The sequence below is a fragment of the Augochlora pura genome, chromosome 7, assembly GCF_028453695.1.
Source record: "Augochlora pura isolate Apur16 chromosome 7, APUR_v2.2.1, whole genome shotgun sequence".
Classification (NCBI taxonomy): Eukaryota; Metazoa; Arthropoda; class Insecta; order Hymenoptera; family Halictidae; genus Augochlora; species Augochlora pura.
The window spans coordinates 32,550,928-32,577,445 of NC_135778.1; the positions used below are offsets into that span (position 1 = coordinate 32,550,928).

Below are 26,518 nucleotides of genomic sequence, written 5' to 3' on the forward strand. Positions count from 1 at the left end.
GTTAACGCGTTTTTGTTTGAATTGAAGTCTTCCATCCCGCCCTTCTCGTGGCATTGGTTCAATTGATCCTCCGGGGACCACGTGATCGCCGATAATCATCGGCAATTGGTGGAGGTGGCTTGGTCGTTGGGCGTCTGCTGTGACAGTCGAGCGCATTCGAGACGTGCAGCGTCCTAGACGGCGATCACCAGGCTTCCGTAACACGATGTCTCCACCGACCGTGGCTCAGCTGGACGAAACAGCTGTAGAGAATTTTCGAGAATATCTGAGGATACCGTCAGTCCAGCCCAACATTAAATACGGTGAGTATCCACATCCCCTAGAAACCATTGTACATGTGTCGAAAACCGGTGACAAATCTGATTTGTCCTCAACCGCGGCGGGGAAGTCGTGTGCACGCGTACACCAGAACGGTGTCGATCCTCGTTTCCTCTCGTTAAGTAAATTACAACGTCCGATCTCACGTACATAACTGGCTTTCATTGGAAAATTAGGCTGGCCGAAGCCTAGTAATATTGAGTGAACGTCGGCGTCGACGGATATTCGCTAGCGTCGAAGACGCTATCCAGCCATTGCATGCCCCACCCTGTCTGCGAAATTTTATTTCTATTTTTGTTTCCCTATTTTTTCATTTACGTCTCTCGCTCTCGCCACGGTGAATCCCCATGATTCAACCGACTGTCCGCTCTGTTTAAACCGATCTTGAAGAGGAAATTCGGAGGCTGTAGGTTCGGGAAACGAGGACTCGTGGCTGACCTAAATTGTCAGTACAGTGGGTCACCGCAGGTATCTAGACACTCGAGAATTTGTTGAATTGCCATTCGATCAAATCGATTAATAAGATAGGGAAATATTGAAGAAATCCCGGAAAAACAATGACTAGAAAGCTCCAAACAATTCCATAAATTATCAGCTGATAAGATTGGTTCCTTAATCCTCGAAATTGATAAGATAGAACGTCACTTTATATGAACATAACAACGTGAATCCAGGCTTCTATATCACTTATCAGTATTTATGATCCCAATTTGCTAAGACACACAAATTCTAATTTGATATTGCTTTTTTGCAGATGACTGTGTTAAGTTCCTGCAGAAGCAGGCTAAATCCTTGGACCTGCCAATTAAAGAGTACAGCGTCCATGAGAATAAACCAATCGTAGTTATCACATGGACAGGTACGGAACCATCAAAATCATCAATTCTGCTGAACAGTCATATGGATGTTGTACCTGTTTTTGCGGTAAATAGACTAGTATTCAGTAGAACTAAAATCTCATTAAACATCTTGTGATACATTTAAACATTCAACTTAGACCTAGTGCATCAAGGTCGTCAAAGTAGGTCCCGTAGCTTGTAGGTCAAAAGAAGCCTTGTGGACAACTATTACTAATGCTGCGTAGAAGGTGTCACTGATGGAACTATACTTTCAGGAAAAATGGACGCATCCGCCATTCAGCGCTCACATGGACGAGAAGGGCAACATCTACGCCCGGGGCAGCCAGGATATGAAATGCGTCGGTATACAATATTTGGAAGCTATACGTCGTCTGAAGCTGGCTGAACAACGTTTCGAAAGAACGATCCACATCTCTTTCGTGCCGGACGAAGAGATCGGTGGAGTCCTCGGAATGAAGGATTTCGTGCATACACAAGACTTCAAAGATCTAAACGTCGGCTTCGCGTTGGATGAAGGAGTAGCCTGTCCAACAGAAGCGTTCTACATGTTTTATGGCGAGAGATCTATTTGGCATGTGGTGGTCCAATGCAACGGCACACCTGGTCACGGGTCCCTTTTGCTAGATAACACAGCTGGAGAGAAAGTTAGAACGATTATCGACCGCTTCATGGATCTGAGAGCTAAAGAGAAGGAGAAGCTGAATACTGGGAAATTTCAGTTGGGTGACGTTACCACCATTAACTTGACGCAGCTACAGGTATGTATTTGCTCAAAGATTCTCGGGTACTCTCATCGCATCATGTCGAAATTTTTGTTCTTTTTGTATGTCTGTGCGCTCAGGATAATCTCCCGGCGTAAGTATTTCGATAGCTTCAAAGACACTCAAACGACTGGCGAATCTAAAGATTGTGAATCGTTGCTAATGTTGGGGAATGATTTTGTTTCAGGGTGGAATACAAACGAACGTGGTACCGCCATCGTTGACCGCCATCTTCGATATCCGTCTGGACCCCTCTGTTGATCATGAGGAATTTGAAACAATGATTAAAAATTGGTGTAAGGAGGCTGGTGAAGGTGTCACGTATTCGTTCGAACAGAAGAATTCGAAGGTCCCCAACACAAAGCTGGACAATAGTAATCCTTATTGGCTTGCTTTTAAGAAAGCCTGCGACGATTTGGGGATCACTTTAGAGACGGGAATATTCCCTGGAGGCACTGACAGTCGCTATGTGCGAAAGGTACAGGACAAAATCATTGTTCAATTACTGTTGTCAAATATTCATAACACTGTTGATTTGTTTTATATCCAACCAAATCTGTCTCCAGTAAAAAGTTCAAATTAGAAAAAGTCATAATTAGACTGCTGAGCTTTATACAAAATAAGAATTTTCTACATCGATTATACAGAACAGAAGTTAGAATAAGAACTATATATTCTTTTTAAAATGTTAATAGAATGAAAATAATGCAACAGTATTTTTAAATTCTCTCAGTATTTTTAATTCTTCAATACTCTGTTTTATTTATCAATTTTTCTATAAATGAATACAATCTGCAGTCTAATCATACCCGTGAGAGTTTAGTATGTTAAGTCTCCTTGCAATTGGTTCACAAACATGACGTATATTTGGTTATTGATATCATGGATCATAAAAATGATTTCAAACAGTGTTATAGAATAATAATTGTAATGCTTATATATACTAACTATACTATGCATATGTTATCTTAATTGTATTATAGATATAGTGTCTATATTAAAAGTATTAGATAAAGATAATGATAATTATGTTTGTTACGCAGGTCGGAATTCCCGCCATTGGTTTCTCGCCGATGAACAATACAAAAATTCTGCTTCACGATCACGACGAGTATTTGAACAAAGACATATTCCTGAAAGGCATTGAGATATACATGAAAATAATACCAGCGGTAGCGAACGTTTAATCGAACGAGCCGTAGAGTCGACTCAGCGAACCAAATACCAGAACGATAGAAATATTATTAATAACAGATAAGGGATGCAAGGTAAAAGTTCACTGAAGAATCAATGAATTAGTACATTGTCGAACGTCACAGACTGACTATTTCTGATAGAGTTTAAGAATGTTGTAAGAACTTCACAGTTTATAATCGTTACACATATACAGTTTTATAAAAAAAAAATCGTTGCGAAGATACGAAAACACGTGCAATAACGAGGGCGTGGATAAGGAATAGAAAATAAGCAAGACACCGATGGGACCAGAAGAACTAAATAAGGTAGCAGGAGCATTTATGAGTATTCTTTTTTGTCTTTTCTTTTTTTAAAGATCAGAATTCTTTAATAGGAGCAGAAATTCAAGTGCCATACTAAATCGTAGCCTACGCACGCTTAAATTAACATGTATTTGTTTTCGTTGTTAAATCTCATATATTTTATGCGAACCACTGTAGGATCAAATCCGCGGTGATTATATATTTTTGTTCAACAAAATATAAGAAGTTCCAAAGAGGAAGTAGATACAAAAACACGTCTATTGACCTCGGTGGTATCGAAAGTTCGCGTTCCGTGCAAATTACAGAGAGAAAATAGTTTTCCTCGTCGTATTTACAATCGATTTCGTTCAAGAAATAGTGTTACAGAGGTCGATTTGTCGTGTCTTTATTTTCTCGCGCCAAACCGTCGAAATCTGTACGCGCGTGTGTGCATTCCCGCCATTATCGTAATGGTTCATTCTTAAATAGGACTGCCATGCTCCCCTCCACGCGATGATGGACTCGTCCAATATTGCAGATCCTTCGGTACAATTAATTCAAGTTCCCCTATCGTAAAGTTAAAACGAAATTCTATCTTAATCGTTTCGCAAAAATTCAGGCTATTTTTTGAGACCGATTCGGTGATAAAAGAAATTAATCTCGGTCGAAGTCGTGATATTTTCTCGCGGTTAATTCGGGCTCGGCCATTTTGGTAGTGGGGAAGGTTAGGGGAAAACACAAGTCGGTTTCTGTCAATCGTGCACCGCCGAGCAGTCCTAGTACACCTTTCCCGGTCGGTTCTTCCGACGATCAATCTCCTCGAGTTCGAATCGAATCGGAAACGTAGCCGATCTATCCCGAAATCGTTCGAAGAAAAATCCCGTCGCCAGCATCCCTTTGTCGGCCATGTGCATTTAGCGGATCCGTTCAAAGTGTCCTCGCGAGTCGTGCTGCGGCCATCCAATCCAACGGCGCCAGTCTGGTCACGTGCCGGCCCCGACCCAATCCGATGCGAGGGATTTGAAATCGTGCGTGGTCTTTGTTCACGAGCCTGCCGTGTGTCAACGTTACTTCAGTTCCGTAAAGGGGGCCCTGTGTCGGTGTCCGTTTTATGCATGGTCGCTGCCAAAAATCCGCGCGATACTCCCATCGTAAATATATGTGTGAGAGTGGTGTTACACAGCGAGGACGACGTGCTCTGGAGATCGTCGAACACACGGTAAGTCTTGTTAACTATTTCTCGGACGGGATTCACGACAGCCTCCCGGAGAAATCCTGGAAAAAAACATTCTGCTTCGCCGGTGTCCGAAACCGATGTCGAGTGTCAAGGCGTAGCGTACTGAGGGGGGAGAGAGAGAGAGAGAGAGAACGGACGTGTGCTCGTGCGAATCTTTTTTTCATCGATGCTTCTTTTTCTCGCGCTGCGTTTAACCCGCCGGTAGTACGCGGCTCTACGCTTACGTCGGTTTGTTTATTTACATGAGGCTGGCATTCGCCTCCGTCAGTCTGCGACGATTCCTCCACGGTTTTCTTTCCTTCTCTGGACCTTGCGCGTTGCCGGTCTCTCCATATCAGCTTCTGTTTTCGGGTTTGCCGCGCTCCGTCGGTTTGACGACACCGACAAGCGGCGATTCCCCTAGCACGTACTCGAAAATAAACAATCGGACATATCGAGTCCTCAATGAGTGATTCATCGCACGACTTTCGGCGGGAAAAGCTGTCCACGCCGAACACGTATCCAATTCTCGATTTTTTTCTCGCAAAATGAAGGCATTCGAATGAATTATTCGCCGGCGGGATGCTTTCGTTTTCGGTCGGACGAGTCCGGCCCGAATAAATAGCTATCGATTTCCGGTTACATGCCGGATCGAAATTGCACGATTTACCGCTTTCGACGTTGCTTTTTGTTAATCAACGACTGGTTAGATGAATTGTTTTAGCGGCGTCTGGGGCAATTTTTGCAATATTTACGGTATCTCGCGTGTAACGGCGAAACAATTATATGAAAAATAATACAACAAAGAAAAATTGGGGAAGTGCCAGGGCTAATTATGGGGAACCGGAGGATGCGAAGGGACAGAATTTTATGGATGTACCTGCAATTGACATATTACATTTTACTGTGGAATTTTGTCTGAAATTATCCCGGCCGAAATAGCCGCAGGTAATCGATAGCGAAGAGAGGGGGGGGGGGGATGAAGAGAAGCAGGTGGAGAAGGAGGAAGAGATAATTAAAGGAGCTCATTTTCAACGGGGATTAGGATCTACGGAAACCGTACTATCGATTCCCAGGGCGGGACGCAGGAGGTATTCTACGATCGATTACGGTTCTTGTAATTTTCGATTCGACGTGCATAAACCGTACGGAAGATTTATCGGTTTTTCAGGCCTGTTCGCTAGGACACTTCTCAGAAGGACGTTTTTCGAAAATGTTGCGAATAACGAGCGGCAGGGGAGGGAGGGACCCTCGAGCACTTTCAAGCATCACCGCCATGAAAGCTATTGACCGTGGGAACTTTCTGGGAACTCTACCCCTCGCCATATGCCTACCGCAGGAAATATTTTACGGGCTCCGGCAAAATCAAAGCCGGACGAATTTCGCTCCGTAAAAATATTATTATTCCACTGTACATTTTTATTTTGTTACAGTGTTGACTTTCTATTAAATCTTCCACTACTTAGCTCTCAAGTCGACCTTTTTCTTATTTATTATTTTCAAGCGACGCTGATGTTCTCAAACTATTTACTACCTCGTAGCAAAGTCGATATTGTTAAAATTTTTGACTATTTTCTGGTAAACTCGACTATTTTACGGTTTCATTGTTTTGCTGCGAAGCAGATCTTTTCACACTTTCATTATCTTGTTATAAAGTAAACCTTTTTACGCATTCGTAATTTTCTTTCGTAATTTTTCTCGAAGTAGACCTTTCCACACGTACATTTATTTTCTCTCTTTCTAGTGTTGACCTCTCTACATTTTTGTGATTCTTCACGTAATAACTTCAATAACTTCAGCAATAAACGAATAACTTCACTGTTTTGTAATTAAGTAAATCTTTTTTAAGTTTTTTTTAAATCTTCTGTACCCGATTTTCGTCGCTTTCGCAGCACTCGGAATTGTTACGAGAAGCAAATAAAACTTTTGCGAATTGTAAGCGGAAGTTAAATTAGTTTGATTTGTGTAAAATGACACGTTGGGACGAAAGTGATTCAGACAAACGGACAGTCGTATGCCCATTCCCGCGTAATTACATATTTGCCACTCCGAACAAGCCGACGATCCTGAATTCCGTGTTCCGTTTTCAATTTTTTTTTTTCTTTCTCTCATCGGCGAAGAAAAATTGCTGTTCAGTGTGAATCGATGCCGTATTCGGCCGGTGGCCCCTTTGTGCCACGTATTTTTTCTTCCTCTTTCTCGTGGTGTGATTGTTGGGGTTCCAGGAAACGCAATAATTGTACATTTTGAGGTTCCCCGTTCTGGTTTCTCGAGCGGATACCCTTGTCCTGCTGTGACAAGAGATGGTTCGTCGCACACATTTTTCATTAACGTTTTACAACTTGCAAAATGGACTCACAATAATACAAACATTTTTAGAAATTCGTACAGTTTCATTCGAGTAAATGTAAGTAAATTAAATGTCGTCGTGTGACTTTAGAATCGGATCAGCATTTTTCTGAAAATTCTTGTTCAAATAATTTGCATGGGAAAGACAGATGGAATAACAATGGGGGCTTGCGGCAACAATGGATTGTAGAATCTTTGCCGACGGTTCTCTCCGCGTCTTTTTTTTCGTTTATCAAGGAATCGTTCGAGGCGAGCATTTAATTCGCACAATTGTTCCGTAACGAATGCTCCGGAGGAGTGTGTCTCTCTCGGACGAGTTAGAAAGTCGCCTTTGGAAGATGTGGAAAGAGGGCCGTAGAAAGAGTTCGTAAATTACGCTCTCATGCGGCGCTTATAGTTCGCTCTCGCGAGGCACCGCTGTCAGCGTCGATTGAAATTTAGTTGCGCAAACGACACGCGACCGTTTGACATTGTTTCAACATTGTTTCAACATTAATCCACTATTCCCGTCGCCATACCGTTCGAATAAACGTTTCGCGGATTATCGGTTATTGCAAACCGGTTTTCAATAAATTTACAGAATTCGTGAACCGGTCTTTGAACTTAATTAATTATTTAATGGAGTTCCACAGACCGATCGACGATCATTCGGACACTATACGAACAGGTTTATCAATCGAATGAAAAATTTTCGCGTGCAATTATCCTGTCCCTCCTCTTGCGTTTCAATTTCCCAAGGTGCCGGTAGTCGCGATCGCGTTCGGATCTAATTGAGATCGAGGATCGATCTTGTTCCTGGCGACACGCAACAACTTGTGGCTCGCAGTACTCTTGTGCGGAGAAACGCGCTTTGTCGAACGTGGATTGCGTGCCGTACACGTCAGAACACGTGAAATTTTTGCAAGTAGTGGACTTGGCTACCCGGATGAAAGCAAAATGGCGGGAATAGGGACCATCAAAACACCCAGTTTTCCATCATCCGCGATTCTGATTTGCACCGCCATTTTGAGTCGAACATTTCTGAACGTAAATCATTATTGACGACGCTTTAAATTTTCGTAGCTCTTCTGATTTTTCTGTCGTGAGTAGTACTTATATGCTCTCGTTTTATTAGAGGATGATTCGTCGTAATTACTGTTAAGCAATTAGAACAGTTGACCGAGTCATTGAAGACATTTTTTCGCGCCAATTTACCAGTGAGTCTCGTCCACGTGTACTCGAGGTTCCCGCGTTTGATTCTCTCTCTTCGTTTGCCATCCTGTGTCCCGTACACCGTGTCGCATGAAATATGCAGCTAATAAACTGCCAGTACTGTAGCACTTGCGTGCACAGAATTATTAAACAATATATCAAGCGCCGCAACTCATTTCTTAAGAATTATTTCTGCCCTCGTTGAAGCAAACGCTTGAATCATGGATTCATTCGTTAACACGGCAACAGGAAGTCCTATATTAACATTTTTTAGCTCGTTGTAAAGGGAGACATTATTCTTTAAATTCATTGCAGTTTCATTGACCGACCAATTTTTGTTAACTCTGTAGATACGTTGGAATGTATAATGTTAGTCAAAATTACCATTTTTATATTTTCACCTGGTTTAGTATTGTACAATTTTTTTCCGCTGAAACGACTTATGGAAACTGAAACTAGACAGTATACGCTTCAAAATGAGCTAAGGTACGTCGTTCTACGATTTTTTTCACAAAGTTCCAATATTTTAAATGTAAATCATATTTAACATATAGCGAGTCTGCTTGGTAGGTAGACTAGGAGGTAGACTTGTCATTCAAAGTTTCATAAAATGTCAGGGAGAGATCGTAGATCAAAATTTTTTATTTCGTTGGAAAGCTAGGACTGCAATCTAAAAACTTACATTAGTTTCAATCCAGAGTAAAATTCTTTTTGACCTTCGTACAAGCATTCTAATTGAACAAACTTAACAAAGTTACCATCTTCACTTCTTCACCCGTATCCCAGAATTAAACCATTTAAAAAGAGAAAACAGTGCACATATTTCAAAGCTGGTTCTTCAAGTTTCACAGTGCGTTGAAGTAGAACATCGTACCATTTTCGTGCACGAAGTTGCAGTCGTTCGAAGATCGCCTAGCAGACCGAATCTCTGCAAACAGTCTATCGAGCTTAAGTTGAGCACCGCTTAACGCGATTATACAATTCCTCGAGCAGTGGAGCCAACTTAAAATTGCGGAACTGGAAAAATCTCTCTTGTAAACGTTCGTGGAACGTCGAGACATCTCTGTAGAGCGAATGCAAAGTGGCGAACGCCTAATTTCGCAGTGTTTAGGGACAGAGGCGAGTCTATAAAGCGGATCAGGAAGGAAGAACAACACGGTTGAATTTTCAAACGGTCTTGCGGCAGTCGAGACCCGAGTTGTTCCCCTCTCCTCAGGATGCCTTGGCCGTGTGTGTGTGCGCGCGCGCGTCTGCGCGTGTTTGTTGGTGAGGCGACGGGGCGCGGGACACTCACAGCAACTCGCAGCAAACATTGGTCGACTGCCGGCTGGGATATCAGATCGATACTCGGCGAAAAGCGCGGGTAGGAGAGGCACGGCTATACACGGTTGGTCCATCGCGAGATCCGGAGTGCAGACTCTCCGGGTTCACCCAACGAAATCTCTGGCCGATTCACTTGCATAATGCCGGCGTTATTTACCCAACGTCTACCCGGCATAATGGAAAATCTGAGCGAGTCGAAATAAACAGCTAGCTCACCAAAATCATTTCGAACTTCCGTTCCATTTCTCAGAAAAAAATGACTCTAGGACCTACCTAGGAGAGATTTAATATTAAATCCTATCAATATATGTTAGTAGAGAAGTAAAAGCTAATTCTTAGCATGAAAAACATTATTCAAATACCGGAAACATCTAATTTTTAAAGCTCTTCAAAGTGGCCATTGTCTTGACTACTTTTATCAATGGAAAAATTTTTTCCGCAAAAATAGCATATATGCGTTTAAAGTATAGGTTTCCCTCTTTAAAATGAGCTAAGGTGCATTGTCCCACGATTTTTTCCTCCAAAGTTACAACGGCTTAAAAATCGATCTTTTCTCAGTCAGTATCCAGACTTATTTCAAAGATGGTGGCCTACGTCAAATTCAAAGTCTCGCAGAAGGGCGTAAAAAAATCGTAGCCTTAAAATTTTGGACTCGTTGGAAAGATGAAACTTTCCCCTACAAATTCATTGTGGTCTATTTAGCCGAAAAAATGGTTACAAAAGCAAATCTTTTATTCCGTAACAGCAGCATTTAGGCAATGAATCAGAGTGACACTAGGAGTGGGACTATGATTCGCCAGGGAGTGCATTCGCATTGTTGCAGCGGGTGTGTAGGGGCTTTGTAATTGCCGGTATTCGTAGAAAAGCGAGGGAAACGCGATCGAACGTTTCGTTGAGGAGATACAGAATATACCGATTTGCATACAACAGCCGAGGAAAAAATATGGCCGCGATCTCTCTGTCGACGAGTTCAGGTTAGCGAACATTATCGGCGGAAGTGTGTATCCCTCGGAGAGGAAGTGTGGCTAGTAAGGCACCATGGGAAAAGATGCGTCGCGCGATGCTCCTCGTGTTTTCACGACCGTGAAACGGTCGCAGTTCGACGTATGCATGTTTTACACGGTGCGCGACGTCCCTCTCCGAAACCTTCGGTGAAGTCTCTTGGAACGATCACAGGCCCGTGACCGTAACGCTACCTTCTCCGCAAACAGAGAATTGTTAATCCCCCAGATGTTTAACACTGGAAGAGCCGGCGCCGGTCGCCGGTGATCGACGGTACCACATGTATCTTCTGTACCCGGTCAGATTGCATTCCGCCGTAACTTTGTTCGAAGAGCTTTAACATGACAACAGAGAGTCGTAGATCGAAGTTCTTCATTCCGATGGAAAGGGGATACTTTATTCTTTAAAATCATTGTAAATTTATTAAGAGAAAAAGGATTTGGGACTCTCTAGAGACGGCTGAATTTGAGAAATGGTAAAACTTTACCATTTTTCTTTTTCGCTTCTTCTTCAATGGTAAAATTTTTTCAAATGAAACAGCTTAGAAGGATCGAAAGTAGAGACCTTACCCTTTAAAACGAGCCTAGGTAGATTATCCTACAATTTTTTTGGTTTAGCTATCACAGTGTGAAAGTTAACGGGACTCGTACGTTAGTTTAACAAAGTACCATAAAATCACACTGAAAAATCGTAGAACAAAATTTCTTATGTCATTAGAAATCTTAGACTCCAATACACAAAAGCCTTATATTTTTAGTCGTGAAAGAAATTTTTTGATTTCTACAAATATTCGAATACCGAAAACTGTTTACATTTTGCATTTCTCTTAACTCTGAAATAGAAAAGTGATAGAATATAAAATCCAGGTAGAATACAGTACGTTGTAACATTGTTTCCCCCAACGAAGCTGCTTTTATAAAGCAATATTGCCGAATTGTGCGTTCGCAAAAATGATACCAGAACAAAAGTTCTATGGTTCGTCTTTACGTTCCGGAACGAACGATGCCATAAACGGAGGGGTTTTAGGGTAAACGGGCATAAATTGGCAGGAAGTATCGGACTCGGAGCAATTGGTCGATCGTTAAAAATTCGTAGCTACGTGTCGAGAAAGACTTCCGCCGCTGAGGCGTTTCTTACCTGTCCGTAATGGCAATTTTCTGAGGAAAGGGACAGCCGGGTTTGACCCAACCCTGTACCTGGGTCCGAATAAGAACCCGACCCCGGACGAGTATATCCGTTCCACATGGAAAATTTTCACTTTCCTTGGGGCTCCATGGTCAGACCGTCTTTCTAAGAATATTTAGTAAAGCTGTGCCCTTAGACATAGACGGGTCTGACCGTTTCGAAAGCTATTAAATTTACCGTAAAACCTGCGTAATTGTTCTACACGGTAATGGAACAGATTTAGACAAAGTCTTTCGAATCTATAGATTGAGATCTAGAATTTTTCTGAGCTAAAAACTTTCGAGTCGTAGGTCGAATTTCTATTATCCGTGGGGGAAAAGGGTGCGGGGTGGCACGGACCCTCCGCACAATGAAATCGGCTGATCCCGGCAGCTGGCTGCCGAGGAGTTACAGGAGGATAATAACGCGGAGAAGTTTTCGCCTGCGTCATAAATTTATGGGGCTTTTTGGCGTTCGATTATCGGGTCGCGTGGCAAGTTTATGGGTTTTTTCTTCCGTTCTTTTTAACCGTGACAAGGACGTAATAATTTTAGACACGACATAAATATTTCAACCTCGGGAACACATCTTACGAAATTGTCCACGCTGACCATTTTCAATTTTATGCCTTTGTTTGTAGACGAAGTTACAATAGTCTACATGTCCCTTTTCGGTATGTACTCCAATCTAACAGTCGTCGCATTCATAGACCCATAAAATGGCGTCGAAAAGTCGTAGACCGAAATTTCTGTAAGCGTTTTCTCTACTTTTTTCTATTCTACTTTTCCCTATGAAATCGTGGTAGTTTTATTCGGGAAATAAATTTTTTGATCTCTGTGCGACGTTTTAAAAATTCCGTATTTTGTCGTAGAAAAATGGAAATATGATTTTGAATCGGGGGATTGTAGTATTGTATGGTGAAAAGGAAGTGGCAGCGCGGAATAATTCGTTCCCTAAGGAGCGAACGAAGTCGGCAGTGGTAAAATGGCCACGATAAATTACACGTGTTGCTTGTCCGGTCAGCGTGTTTTCGTAACCGAATGGCCGAACGCATCCGTAATCGTGTCAACCGATGTCTGTGAACGGGCATAGGCTCCTCTCGTAGATCGTCGTTATCGGTGGACGGCCAACAAAAGTCCATTTATTAGACGAACACGATTCACGTTCGATTCACTTCATAAGCCGTGTTCAGCGCGATTCAACAGAAACCGGTTCTCCGGCTGCGATCACAAAGAAACCCTCCGCGTTTTAACCGCGCACGCGAACACGCCGCGCCGACGATTGCCCGACTTCGTCGTTCCCTACGTTTTCATAAACAATCGTTTTCCAACCGCTTCTTCTTACGTGTTATGCACTTTGAATAAAAACTATGCTATCAACGTTATCTTGATTAACAAAGAATCGATCTTCGAATTATTGTAACTGCATGAAAAAAAATCTTGCGACAATCCATCTAGGCTCATTTTGAAGGCGAACGATTCTACTTTGGAATTCTACTCGTATGTTATTTGTTGAATAAATGTTGACACTGATGAACAATCGATGATGTGAAAATGGCTGTTTAAAGATCTTTACCATTGAAACGTTTGTTCAAAGATCAAATAATTTTGTTTTCAATTAAAAAGAATGTGAATTTCAAGATGCAAGCCTTAGCTTTGTGACGAGACGAAAGATTTGAAATAATGGTTTTTTAGTACCACTTTATGGTAGTATGAATGATAAGTCTACCGCCGGCATTAAACTAACACACATGTCAGCTTGATTAAAAAATGGTTCATGTTTGAACTGACGTAACTAGGTGGAGAAAAATCGTAGAGCCATGTGCCTAAGCTCATTTGAAAGTGTGCATTCTCTACTTTTAACGACCCTAAGTTGTTTCACTAACAAAAATGTTTCAATTGCAAAACCAGCGAAAATACAAAGACGGTAATTTGTAATAATGTAAAAAGAAATTCTACCGCAACCTTCAAAAATTGTTCTCCTCTCCGAATCCAACGTATAGTTGAAAATTGAAGCCTAAGTTGTTCAAATAAGCCCAGAAACTTCGCTCTACGATGTTTCATTACCGTTTTATGGCAGTTCGAATGGAAACTGCGCCATCGGCTTTCGAAGTAAGGCGCAGTAAATTCGTATTAAAAGTGGGTTGATATTTAAACTGTTGCAACTCCGTGGATAAAAATCGTACAACCATGTTACTGCGCAACAAATAAGCGTAATAGTCGCAGCAGGGCGTGAGCGTGGCATCGTTGGCGGTTAAAGGGTTAAAGAGAGGAGCCCAACTAGGTTTAACGACGTAAGGTGGCGCGTACAGCTTGCTGAAATCGAGCACGATAACTCCGGTATTGTTACAACAATCGGCGAGATTTCCCTTTCACCGTGGCTTTCGTAACCGTGTGTGCGTGTGTCCGTGAGACACCGCGCTGGGCGCAGCTGTGAGCCTCGTGAACACCTGACGAAACGTCCGCAAGACGATCACCGACCGATAAAACGTGCGCCAGTCCCAAAACAGGAAGAAATGTTTTCCGCCTATGTCCAGACTGAATTTTCTCCCCCTTCGTACCACTTTTGCTTCAACAAAGTCGGCGCACATTTCTGCACAATATTGTACCTTGCTATCCCCATTTGAAAGAGGAAGGAATTTCTATGGCGAAATAAGGGAGAAGAGACCGTTACGTGGCTGTGGCAGGTAGTGAAAAATGATTTTTGCTGCAGGTGCAGCTAGGTGAGCCCGAAGAATTATTTGGGTAGAAGGGCGGAGCAGGTTCGTCAGAAGTCATGAAGATCAGGTTGGATAAGTTAAACCTGGATCAAAAATCTTTTGGTGATGCTACGTTCGACTAGGGTGGAATAGAGCAGAAAATGCCTCTAGGGGGAACCTTTTATGACCTGCGAAGGATTTCAGGTTGAACAGCTCCTCCGGGGTCTAAGGATCGTCTGTCGCTCGAGGACCCTTCTTGGAACTCGAGCTTGAAGAGCCAGCCAACGAGAAAGATTATCCTGTTGCATGAACCAGATACAATTTTCGGGGCCCGTCTTTCCCTGCTAATGACCACCTGCAGCGATCACGGAATTTATCATTTCAACCAGCCTCCAATTAGAACAAAACCAAGTCACTCAAAACTCATCTGCGACCAAGCATATCTAAAATTCTGAAACAAAATGAGACACCTAAATACGCAAGTGATAGCATTGAAGTATTTAATTGAAATATAAATATTAATGGTATATTGAATTTAAGATATTTACAAGACAGTTTCCACGCTCGCTCGATTTTATGAACATCTTTTAGCAAATTAATACGATTTTTGGTCGTTTATTGAATTGGACTTTTTGGGTCGTCGACGATCGCCGGTCGGCGAGTCATTCTCAGAGAAAACAACCGAGTGGAACGACCATTCGATACTCTGCGATATTATTACGGGCAGGCAGACATTCTTTTTCAAGGTCTGCTCGTCGTGTCCCTCGGTCAAGTTTTCGCGCGAAGACATTGAAGAACGGTCAGGGCCGTCGCGAGAAACGCGCCGATCCCGGCAAGCTCTCTTCGCCCCTTTTATAGAGCATAATTCCTAAAACATTTGTTCACGAGCATCGGCAATTACTGACTAACGAAGAAGTAGGCCTCAGAAAATATTAACGATCCCTTTAAGCACGTACATCATTTTATGTTTGATAATTTGAATTTTCTAATTTATTTTTATTTCACTATCTCTAGTCTATATTTTTATTTGTATATATTCTAGTATAAATTACTTCTTAAACAGAAGAGTAAAACTAGTTCGACACAGATCGCTGCGGTTTGAAGATTGACCCAGTTCCTTAAACTGCGACCATAATATTTCTGCAGATCCCATAATTTTTTTTATATCGCTCCAAAAATGTTCATACGACTTTTTTGAAAAAATCGTGTACAGGAGAAATTGACTGTTGGGGATCCATAATTTTTTCGAGCTCCAAAAATATTTGATCCAGTTTCGGAAGAATGTAGGAGCTGGTAAGTGATCAGAAGCAACCATCTCGATTCCGTCAACCAATCGGTCTTTCACCCGCGAGACCTCGACGAATAACAACCTTGGGTCCTTGGCCGCTTTATTTTCGTCTGTTTTCGAGTCTGGCGTCGCGATCGCCTCTAAAACGCTTGATGCACACTCGTCTGCCGCGCCCACGACCCCCGACGTCTGGTTGCATCAAACGTCTGGCCTGTTTTTCCTTCCTGCCTCCACCGACGAGAGCTTCCTTCTGTTCTTTTAGCCTTTTTTCATGCTCTCTCTCTCTCTCTCTCTCTCGCCGTCTCTCTGCTCTGGCTCTCTTCATTTTTACCCCCTCGTCAAGAATTTCCATTCAGAGCGTAATTTATCTCTGGAGGCGCAGGATTTCGGGCGCCATTATTAGAGCTGCCAGATGCGGGAACCGTTCGGTTAAGAGGAATCCGATGCAGATGCGGCTAATCATACGCTATCTCTCCTTCATTCAGTGCTCCGATTACACCGATCAATGAGACATAGTATTTGCTCTGTTGTACAGTGTTTTCTCGGACAATTGATTCCGCGAGCGCGTACATTTTCTGCGGAGCACGGGCGTATTTCGTGTAACAATGGAAATTACGGCTTCCCGGTTGTCGGTAGCTAGTACCTGGTCGTTTTCAAAAAGAATAACGTGCCGCTGATCGGCCCCGACTGATATATTCATTATCGTGGGAATCGCCGCGTAAAGTTTAGTAGTAGACTTTTCACGACGTGAACGAGGTAATTGGAGACGGTCGTTACGCTTCGATCGCGGCGTGCATCCATTGCAATTATCAGTCCGTGAAAATTGCGCTCGGTTGCAGCGGGTTTGCGATTCATGCGGCGGCTTTCGACTCGGCCGATTCAAGATCATTGGTTCCATTAACGGCCGCGGTGTGCGCCGAGTAAAGTTCTCTCTTGCATAGGGAAACGTGTCGTAACAGCCTTGTAACTTTTTCACCAGGAGAGAGTGTTGCTGCCACTTTCACAATGACTCGCAGCAGTTGCAACAACAAAACTCGATAGGTACGGTTGCGGTGTAATTCGGGAAATTGCTGCGTTGATGTTTCCTAGGGACATTGACCATAGCCCGCGAGAACGGCAGCGCGTAATCGTTGCAAAAAGAAGCCTTGGAGAAGTTTGTTAGCCGGGACGAAAAGCTCGCGAGGCACGATGCATCGCGAGCAGCACACGCCGAGCGATGCATACGCGATTGCATCTGACCGCGGATTCCACGGAGGACTCCGTGTAAACGTGCCTTGTCCATTACTGGCAACGGCCGCATTTACACGACGTTCTTGCGCTCCTTATTAAACGCCGGGACTTAACCGCCTCGCATTATTTCCCGCGACCCTTTTCACGGCTCGCAGGAGACTTTGTTCGGGAAAGTAGCCGACCGGAAAGAGAGCGTGGGCGTTGAAAAGTGCAATCGAATAGCTCCGACAGCCACGGAGCCGCGAAGATCCATCACGCCTAAAAATATCGTTCCGGCATGCAGACTCGAATGTCTCGCGCGCGTAAAGCCCGCTCCACACGCTTACGCGTGAGGCAGGGTCAGTTTTCAGTCGCTTTGTTCCCTTTTCTCTTTCTTGAACCCATAGCACTCGAGTGACGCCATTAAGAATTACCGTAATGTAATTCTCAAGAGTTTCTGTCTTCTTAAACATGTTTGCTTTTAATAAATTGTTGACAACTTCAGTGCGGTACGAGTAAATGCACTTAATCTTGTACAAGAAGAAAAATGGAAGCAACAACATAGAGTAATAATATTACGCCGGCAGAAATTTCGGTGTCGTGGAGGTTAAGTAACTTCGAGCGTGTAAGTTTAATCTTTAAGTTCGAAAATATCAATCGATACACCTATCAGAAAATTCGTGCCACTTTTCTCGACCTTTTCGTTGACTCGTTTTCTGACAAGCATTACAATATAATTTACAATGAACATTCGAAATCGCGAGGTGAGCGTCCATCCGCCATGTTGCGTCACACTGTTAGCACACTTCATTGTTGACATACGTTACGCGCCAAAAGGATACTCGCGTCAGATAAAAATCGAAGGTAACACTTAAAACTAATTAATTATTTAAACAATTAGTGCGTATCACTCGGTGGCGGAAGAACGGAAGTTACCAGCGGGAGGGAGGAAAGCAATTATTAATCGGTGTTTTCCTTTCTCGGTAACACAGGACAGTAATGGCACATTGTAGCGCATTCATTGCGCGGTGTGCACGCGAGCTGTAGGCCACGGCTGCCTCGGTCCATGTCCCCTCCCCGTTCCCCGTTCCACGAGTCGTCAAACCACCAAAGACAGAAACACGCGGGAGAGCCTAGCGGAGCTGTACGGGGCTTGGGGAAGTTGAGGGGGCGGGCTGCACGAACGACGAGGAGAGGAGGCCAGGGGGCGAGCGAGGATTCTTTGTGACGGAGAAAATAAATATCGAAAGCCGTGATAGGAAAGGATAGAGAAACCACAGGCGAAAGGATACCTGTGGAGAACGAGGGAACGAAGAATCACGAAGGACAAACACGTATAGAATGCCTCGGACGGGGGCGGGGAAAGGCAGGAACGAAGATGGTGGCTCGTAGAGAAAAAAGGAATTGATAATACCCCGGATCGTTAATAAGATGCGAGCTGGGGAGAGCATCGAGAGCTTTAATGATACAGGTCCTTCGGTGGTACGTGGACCCCGATCGGACCATTGGGGAAAACCATTAGAATTTGACCTGGGGTCCCCAGAAAAGTCTAGGTTTCATTAGAAATACCCTAGCAATTGCATCATAGTCTCCCCACTCTAGATTCATAATATAAAATATGATTTACTTTGCAGTTTAGCGACTTTGTCCTAAACACGTTTATTTTCCGCTGTTCTTGTACAAAAACACTTTATTTTATTATTATAAATAATTGTAAATTAGGAAAGTTTAGATTGACCATAATTTCAGTTCCTTGCTTTGAATTCATAGCACTGTTCACGGATGGGGGGGATTACTTCACCTACACCTCTATCTTCGATGCGGTAGCGATGTAACAAACTTGCTGAAATGTAAATACAAAATCCAGGAAGTGTTGTTGAACTCGAGAATGGCTTAGAAATGTATCTAAGCGCAGGGTTAAGGAAATCAGGCTGCTCGCTGAAGCTCCCCCGTCCAAAATAAACACGGTCAGGCCGAGGAACAAAAGATAGCAGAAGGAGTAGTCATTAGGCGGTCGGAATCATCGGGCGACGAGCACGGAGCCGGGTAGGCCGGGGCAGGACATCAAACGTTCGAAGAAACAGACGTGGAAAAAGGGGGTTCGGGTATAAAAACGCGCGGGAAAGGGACGGTAAGATGGCGTCGTAGATGGAGAATCAAAGAGCGGGACTGAGTACGATGGTTCTTTGGTGGGCGCGAGGTTACGAGCGCGAACGAGATGAAACCAGTGGAACGAATGGAACGAACCGCTGCTGGCGGGAAAAGGAGACGCTACGGAGGTAGTGGGGGGCGGGAAGACTACCGACGGAGTGAGGGAAAGATGAACGAGAGGAATGGGAGGGTCAGGGGGGCAACCGGTGGAATAGTTAAGTGAACGGCATGGGTGGGGGGTACAAGCGTCGAAGGGGGGCAGGGGATCGGAAGGGAGGAAATACTACGAGTCCACGCGCTCCTATAGTAAATCGACTATAGTACTATGAGTCAGTCACACCCACAAGCCGGTTGTGGGTTCAAGACCCTCGTTGCACGTTCGTGCACCGTTCTGTGTACACGTACACAAGCGCGCGCGCGAGCTCACGAGGTCACGCGTACGGACACGGTCGAGTATCTATTGGCTCTGCCACAGGAGATCGTGGGGATCATCCTCAAGACGAATAAAATCATCGAGATTCGCCCGCGTGGGCGTGCAAGAAACAATTTCAATTCCAAACATTATTAAATTCTAATCCCACACATGCCTTGCCGTAACATTTCTTTCTTGGTGCGACTTCTTCGACACCCTGTATAGCCGATATACGAATTTTCCGAAAGTTTAATCGGGCGAATTTTGGTTTCAGTCAGGTGAATGTTGGATACGGAGAGCAGACACAGTACTGGGCTGGATCAGGGGCCGACGAGGGACCCTTGGCTCACAATGGATTACTACCTTGGCACCGACAGCCTATCGCTCCAGGAGATGCTGGACGTGGACATTAAATGTGAGATCGAGGGCGTCATCAGTGGCCACCCGGAGTTGGGCTTCAACTTCACTGACATGTCCACCCTGGAGATGGACGACGACCCCATCGGCTGCCAGAACGACCTCAGTGGATGGTTTGGGTCCACTAGCTTGTTGAACGGCAACAGCAACAGCTCCAACAGGTGTTTATTTCATTCGAAAACCTGGTAAATAAGGAGGACCCTTTCTCCGGTGACCTTGGCTACGTAGCATACATACGTATGTAAAGGGTCAAGGTTATTGGGGGTCAAAAGTATTGTCAGCGTTGATATATCTAGCGTGCCCTTGTCGATATTTCTGTTTCAGTAATTTCAATCTGGATCTCAGTGGAGGAGACGCAGCCTCGATTATGGTGAACCCTAACTCGGTGATGCCGCACATGGCGGTTAGGAGTCCAACTCCTAACAACACTAGGAGGCACTTCTCTTTCTCGCCGAAGAGAGAGATCAAAGAGGAGAAGATCGACGTCGAAGAGGATATGGACAACGAGGCTGACAGCTGCACGGAAAACGATAACGACAACGATCCGGAAAACGACCTTGAGAACGATACCGAAACTGAGCAGTACGAGAACGACATCACGGAGACAGAGGATGACTCTGAAGACGAACAAGAGATATCGGCGCCGGTAACGCCGACCAAGTCGAAAACGATTTCCATAGCGGCCGTGAAAACGGCTACCCCTCAGTTCGCCAGGAGTCAGACCACCCACAAAATGCACGGAGTCTCCAGCATCAGGGTGCAGAACTTTAAAGTGTTACAGAGTCCCAGTCATGCGCAACAGTATGTCCGCAAACAGATATACAATAACAACATGCACGTCGGTTCAACAACGACCACAGTCGCCGCTCTCAAGAGGGAGAAAGAGTTCGATTTGTCTGACTATGACGACAAACCGTACCCCAAACCAGCATACTCGTACTCTTGCTTGATCGCCATGGCATTGAAGAACAGTCAAACAGGATCTCTGCCAGTCTCGGAGATCTATAACTTTATGTGGTAAGCGCATTAAATGTTCTCGCACAGAAATACTCTGTGGTAATACTTCATCCATTTTTGGGTCGATAATTTTCCAAGTCAGGATTAATTGTTTTACTGATACGGGCGATGCACATATTTGTAATGCGCGCAAAATTACAGCCAGATAGTTGCGAGTTTTTTAGACGATGGGGAACAAACAATGCAATCGCGAAAGATGTCCGGGTGGAAGAGGGTTGAAGCATGATTAATATTTTCTTGATACGCCGTCGAACAATGGGGTTCCTATTTGACAAACGACGTGTTGCCGACCTATTCGTTTATTTTCGACCATTTGGCCGGAAGGATAAGGGCTGGTCGAAGCCCTCCGGGTTTAGCCCGCGAGGGGAGAAAGTATTGTCGTCCCTTCCTTTATTCCCAGGTTACATGGGGGGAAGCTGCCATTTTGTGTGGGGCTCTTGGAGCACCAGGTGCATGGCAGAGTGGTACAGTCCCTGTGGAAAATTACGCGCGTGCCCTTTGTCCGACTAGCTACCCTTCTCCCTTAACTTGCGTCGCGCTATCGCTTTCCGATTTAGTTTTTTGTAACTTAATAATCTAGCAGTAATGATTTTAAATATGAAACCATGAAAAAACAACAATAAAGTGAATTAAAAATGGATGAAAATTATACGAAGTAACCTGTATCACACATTGTCTTTTACTAATTTAGAGCGCGCTAACCTGTTTATATCTTCTTTAGTGAACACTTCCCGTACTTCAAGACAGCACCGAACGGCTGGAAGAACTCAGTCAGGCATAACCTGTCCTTGAACAAGTGTTTTGAGAAGATAGAGAAACCAGCTGGCAATGGGAATCAAAGGAAGGGTTGTCTGTGGGCGATCAATCCAGCCAAGGTTGCGAAGATGGACGAGGAAGTGCAGAAGTGGTCCAGGAAGGATCCTTTGGCGATTAAGAAGGCAATGATCTATCCGGACCATCTCGAGCTTCTGGAACGTGGTGAGATGAAGTATGCAGGCAGTGGGGACATGTCTGAAGAGACAGAGAGTTCCGGTGACGAAGCTGTCGAAGAGAGCACGACGTACGACGAGTCTGTTCATAGTCACATAGCAGCGAACTCGGTGACGGACAGCTACGACGAGAGCAGCCAGGACTGTGATATTGACATTGTGGAGCACCTGTACGATGAGATTGACATCGAGGACAATCAAGAGGCGCTACACATGCAGCTGAATATCTCCAAGCAGGAAACGTTCGAATATGAACTCAGCCCCAGCACGAAAAGGCAGAAGACGTTAACGGGAGCAATACAAGGGAACTATGTCTATCAGCCGGTGACAACGTCCAGGAGAAAAGCACCCCTGCTGTTGCGAGCCGGTGCCGGAACTGGCTCCTTCCTTAAGATAGATTGAACTTGGACGCAATTGAGACTCCAAAATTTCTAGTTTTCTATGTATCGATAGGTGTAGAGTGAGCCAGGACATGTGTCCACCGAAGAGGAAAACATTTGATCTGTGCTTCGATAGTAAGTCCTGATTGTAAGAACGTCAATATTCGATGAGAAGAACGACTCCCGTGGCCGAGGGATCGACTACCAAGATCATTCAGAAGCTTCTCTATTCATAGAATTTATTTTACCACGAGGCTGCACATTTTTTCTATTTTTCTACCGACGTTCGCGATGTTCAGTACAATTTCTACACCAAGAGCAGCTTCTGCGTGAATTTACAAGTCAATGACATGGAAGCCCTTCTTCATCTACTCCTAATAATTATTTAAGCGACTCGTTTTACCCCAAACTAATGTTTCCCTTCTGTAACGTCGTGTGATAAAGCTTGGCGATACGTTGAATAGCTGCGTAGGCCAATCTGGCTCGATTTTCATTAGTCGCCGTGCGGTTGCGACATGAACTGGTGGGAATGGAGCCACGACGTTACGGAGGGAACACTGTAACGAGCACGTAAACCTGCTGACCGCACGAAACATTGCTTTCTAATTACGGTCAGCAGTTTTAGGTAATAAAAAGAGTTGCGTTTAGGTCGTGACAGTGTCAAGAATCAGGGCCATAGCAATTGATTTCCTCGACGGTAACAATCGCAGTGTGAAACTTTCTTTATTCCTCCCACTTTTAATTGGAATAGATAGTTGTCGAGTTTTTATACGATTGACGAATTGATTTTTCAGGACCTATGAAAATATATAATAAATGACGACGAGTACACGTAATGGTAGTAGAAAGAAAAAGAAAAAATTGTAATCGGAGCGTAGGGCGAGGCGGTTAGCGTTACGGAGTTAAGTCGAATAAGTATTTTGGTCAGCGGACTGGCCAGACTGATGTATTATATACTTTTTTATGCATTGCTGGACTGCGAGCGAATTCATTGTAAATGTTCTCCGCGTTTTGTATACCTGAAGCGACAGATGATGTTGGAATTACTTAAATCTTCGAAGCATATTAATTAACGGGACACAGGTATATAGAGTACAAAAAAAAACGGTGAAGACGATGACAGCTATAGGAAACAATTTGAATTTGTAAAATGTTGTAGCATATATATTACGGAACGTGGTGGGGGCGGTTAGAAATAATCGCATACCTGATTTAAGAACATAAAAGATAGATTTTTCCGCTCCCAAAATAGTTCGACGGTTCTCTTTGTATTTCTTTTCTATACTTCTATTCCTTCGGCTTTTATTTAAGCATAGGCGTCAAGTTCGTTCCTTTATTTGTTAGACCCGTGGAGCTAATCGAATGTGTAATTATTTTTCGCCCCCCACTGATCTTTTTATTCTTAACCGAAAGTTCGTATGTATATGTACATACACAATTTTAGTCATTCGTTCAAATAGGGGAGAAGAAAGAATGTCTACTTAATTTTAATTTCATTTTGTACAATTTCTCAGACTGTGTATTACTGGCAGACTATAAAAACTGTCTCCAAAGCGGCCAGAGGGAAATCCAACAAAATTTTCGCAGTGTTCTTTGGTCGAACCCTCGATCTTCCATTAGGAAATTCAAATTTCACGCCACTAATGCACAGTCTGACGGCGGGAAGATTTTAAATAATGCGTTATCGCAGGATTGCGAGAGGGAAATCCGACGAGACGACGGATTTCGCCTTGGTTTGAGAATTCTACAGTGTTTCTATTTTTCATAGACTGTAAAATTTGTAAATAACCGTCGGACGGGGTATGCGTCAGTCTTTGTCGCAAACGGTTTTTGGGGTGAAACCGGTCTGCGCCACCTCTCACCCGACACTTAGTTATTTTCCATATGATTTCTCTGTGTCGCCGTCGACCGGGACACAGCAGCATATTCTAAAAGGTACATGAAGCATTCAGAAAGTAGTCTCCGTGATTTGTAAATACAGCGCTGTCTATATATACCGGGTTGAACATGTAATTGAAACGTATTTTACCATTGCCTAGTTAACAATTAGAGCGGAAAATGCTACTCCATGAAAATTATTGCTCAGACAGTAGTCAAAATAGTTCCAATTACATCACTCAATATATATATAGTATTATAGTCCTTTTTGTACGAATCAAGTTTTACAAGTACAGTAGCTTCGTCTCGCGTAAGAGTGAGAGAGAGAGAAAGGAAGAGGTGCGATAGCAAGGTGTACAGAAGGTTATCCTTTTTTTTTAAGGCAGAACGAACACAGAAAAAAACAGAAAAAGAAAGAAATCTAGACGTGGGACCAATCTATATTTTAGAATCTGTTTCTAAGTTTAATCTGTAAGCTTCCCCCCCATTTGCGAAGACGGTTCTTTTCTTTTTTTGTATAGTCCCTGTAAATAATCTAGTTTTTTCTTCATTTCTCAAAATAAATGACTAGACGTTTAAGATTTTTTATTTTTACAATTTGAAAAGCAAAAGAAAAACGAAAGAAGCAAAAAAGAACTGATAATTTGGTATTGCGTCTGATCTCGTGAGGGTGCAAGTGTACCTCAGATTCCCTCAGAAAAGCTATCGAACGAAAGTATGTTCGGTGCAAGCGTGATATAGCTTATTTTTTTATTTGAATGCTCTTGACTCGTGTACACCTTCGAACAATGCCATAATAATAGTTAACGATACCGACGTATTTTTTTAACGCATTTTAAGCGAACAGGTGCTGCGAGATTTTGATAGCGAGTAGAGTCGTTTCATAGTCTGTACCTCTTCAGCGACCGCGAGAATCCTGAAGTAGTATTTCGCGGTTAGGATATTCGCAACGTTGCATCTAATTGATGTCCAAAAAGAAAAAAGTATTGTTCCCCATTGAAAACCAAATTGAACGCACGATATACGATTGTGGAACATTGTGACTCACAGATTTGTTCTCATGAAATAATTATTTTTCTTTTAAATAGAGATATTAGGAAACGACAAATTACTATTCAGACATTTTGCAATAAATTTATTTGAGAAGCGTGTGAACAAATGCATGAGTCTCACAATACGTTAGAAGTGTTAACGTAAGCAAAGTATTAATTATCCTGGAAAATTGTATATTTTTTATTTATTATTCGGTTGGATGATCTCTCTATAGCAGACATGTAAAGACTTAGGATTTGAATAAAGTATGGAACATTATACGACTCAGTACTCATACTATGAACCGTGTGATCGAGTGCCTTGGGTTGTGATAATGCTGATTCATTTTCGACAATGTTTTCTCGAAATTCTGAACCGCTGGCACTGCCTTTTATAAGCGACCATCGAAAGGGACGATGCATCTTAAAACATCACTGCCAATTTTCGAAGATCTCTCATACTGTTAAAGTTAACTTTACATTTAATAATTAGGCGGACTGCGGACTTTTCATGCAGGACATAAATTTCTTCGCCGCAACGTGAACAATTTTATTTTCAATTAATTAAAATTGTTCAATTCATCAACATTTGTTCTGTTATCATATTGCTGCAAATACATAAGAATCCGCAGTCTGCTTCATCGACTTCACGTCACATACATAAATTATATACTAATCCCTTAGGCTGCTGTGAAAGGCAAAATTGTATAAACCGAAGTCACTTTCGAGCAACCGGGGGATTAATTGACCGAAATACGAGACGAACACTGTACATAGCCGCAGATAGTGTCCATTGTGATGATCAACAACCCAATTAATTAATTAATTAATCGAACCATCAATAATGTTGGATCTGCATTCCGCCCTATTAATGATTTACCCTTTATTTTGAGGACAGAACCTGGGCACAACAATTGTCTCAGAAGTCTTGTTTTATTTTTCTATTAATATGTACCATGTATCTACGTTCCATTTTTCTAAGAGAAAGTATTGAAAAAGTTGTTTACGCAAATAAAGGGTTAATTACTTGGAGCTGGATAGATACAGCAGCTTCCTGTTAATCGATAATCTATTACGAATGACGGTAAATTTGTAATCCACGATTAAGTAAAATAACGACATATGATAAGGGATGTAGAGTAGTTTTTGTACCTGTTTGTAATATTTCTATACGATATTATAAATGTATGTAATGTTCGTGTAGATGCAGCAGTGGTAATTTGTAATGATAATGTATATGTGCAATGAGAAGTTTCAGTAATAAAATGTTGGGAAATGCGATCTTATTCTTGTACATTCTAAGATCGATTCAAAATAATCAAGGCATTTCTCTCATAGTTACCGTTCGAGAGTTAATTCTTTGTCATGATTTCCAATTTATTTTTA

General features: G+C 43.0%; 2 protein-coding genes across 2 annotated transcripts; both read left to right on the forward strand.

Annotated features, from left to right (window-relative positions):
• The first annotated feature begins 123 nt into the window (after positions 1-123).
• Positions 124-3,673, forward strand: LOC144473559 (aminoacylase-1). Its single transcript, XM_078187521.1, has 5 exons — positions 124-302; positions 1,073-1,242; positions 1,433-1,936; positions 2,127-2,417; positions 2,983-3,673. The coding sequence occupies exons 1-5, from the start codon at positions 206-208 to the stop codon at positions 3,124-3,126; spliced, it is 1,206 nt and encodes a 401-aa protein (XP_078043647.1). The 5' UTR covers positions 124-205; the 3' UTR covers positions 3,127-3,673.
• A 96-nt stretch (positions 3,674-3,769) lies between these two features.
• Positions 3,770-26,400, forward strand: Jumu (Forkhead box protein N4 jumeau). The gene is made up of 4 exons (XM_078187520.1): positions 3,770-4,636; positions 19,695-19,998; positions 20,162-20,854; positions 21,576-26,400. Exons 2-4 carry the CDS (start codon positions 19,703-19,705, stop codon positions 22,243-22,245), a joined length of 1,659 nt encoding a protein of 552 aa, XP_078043646.1. The 5' UTR covers positions 3,770-4,636; positions 19,695-19,702; the 3' UTR covers positions 22,246-26,400.
• Positions 26,401-26,518: the final 118 nt, after the last annotated feature.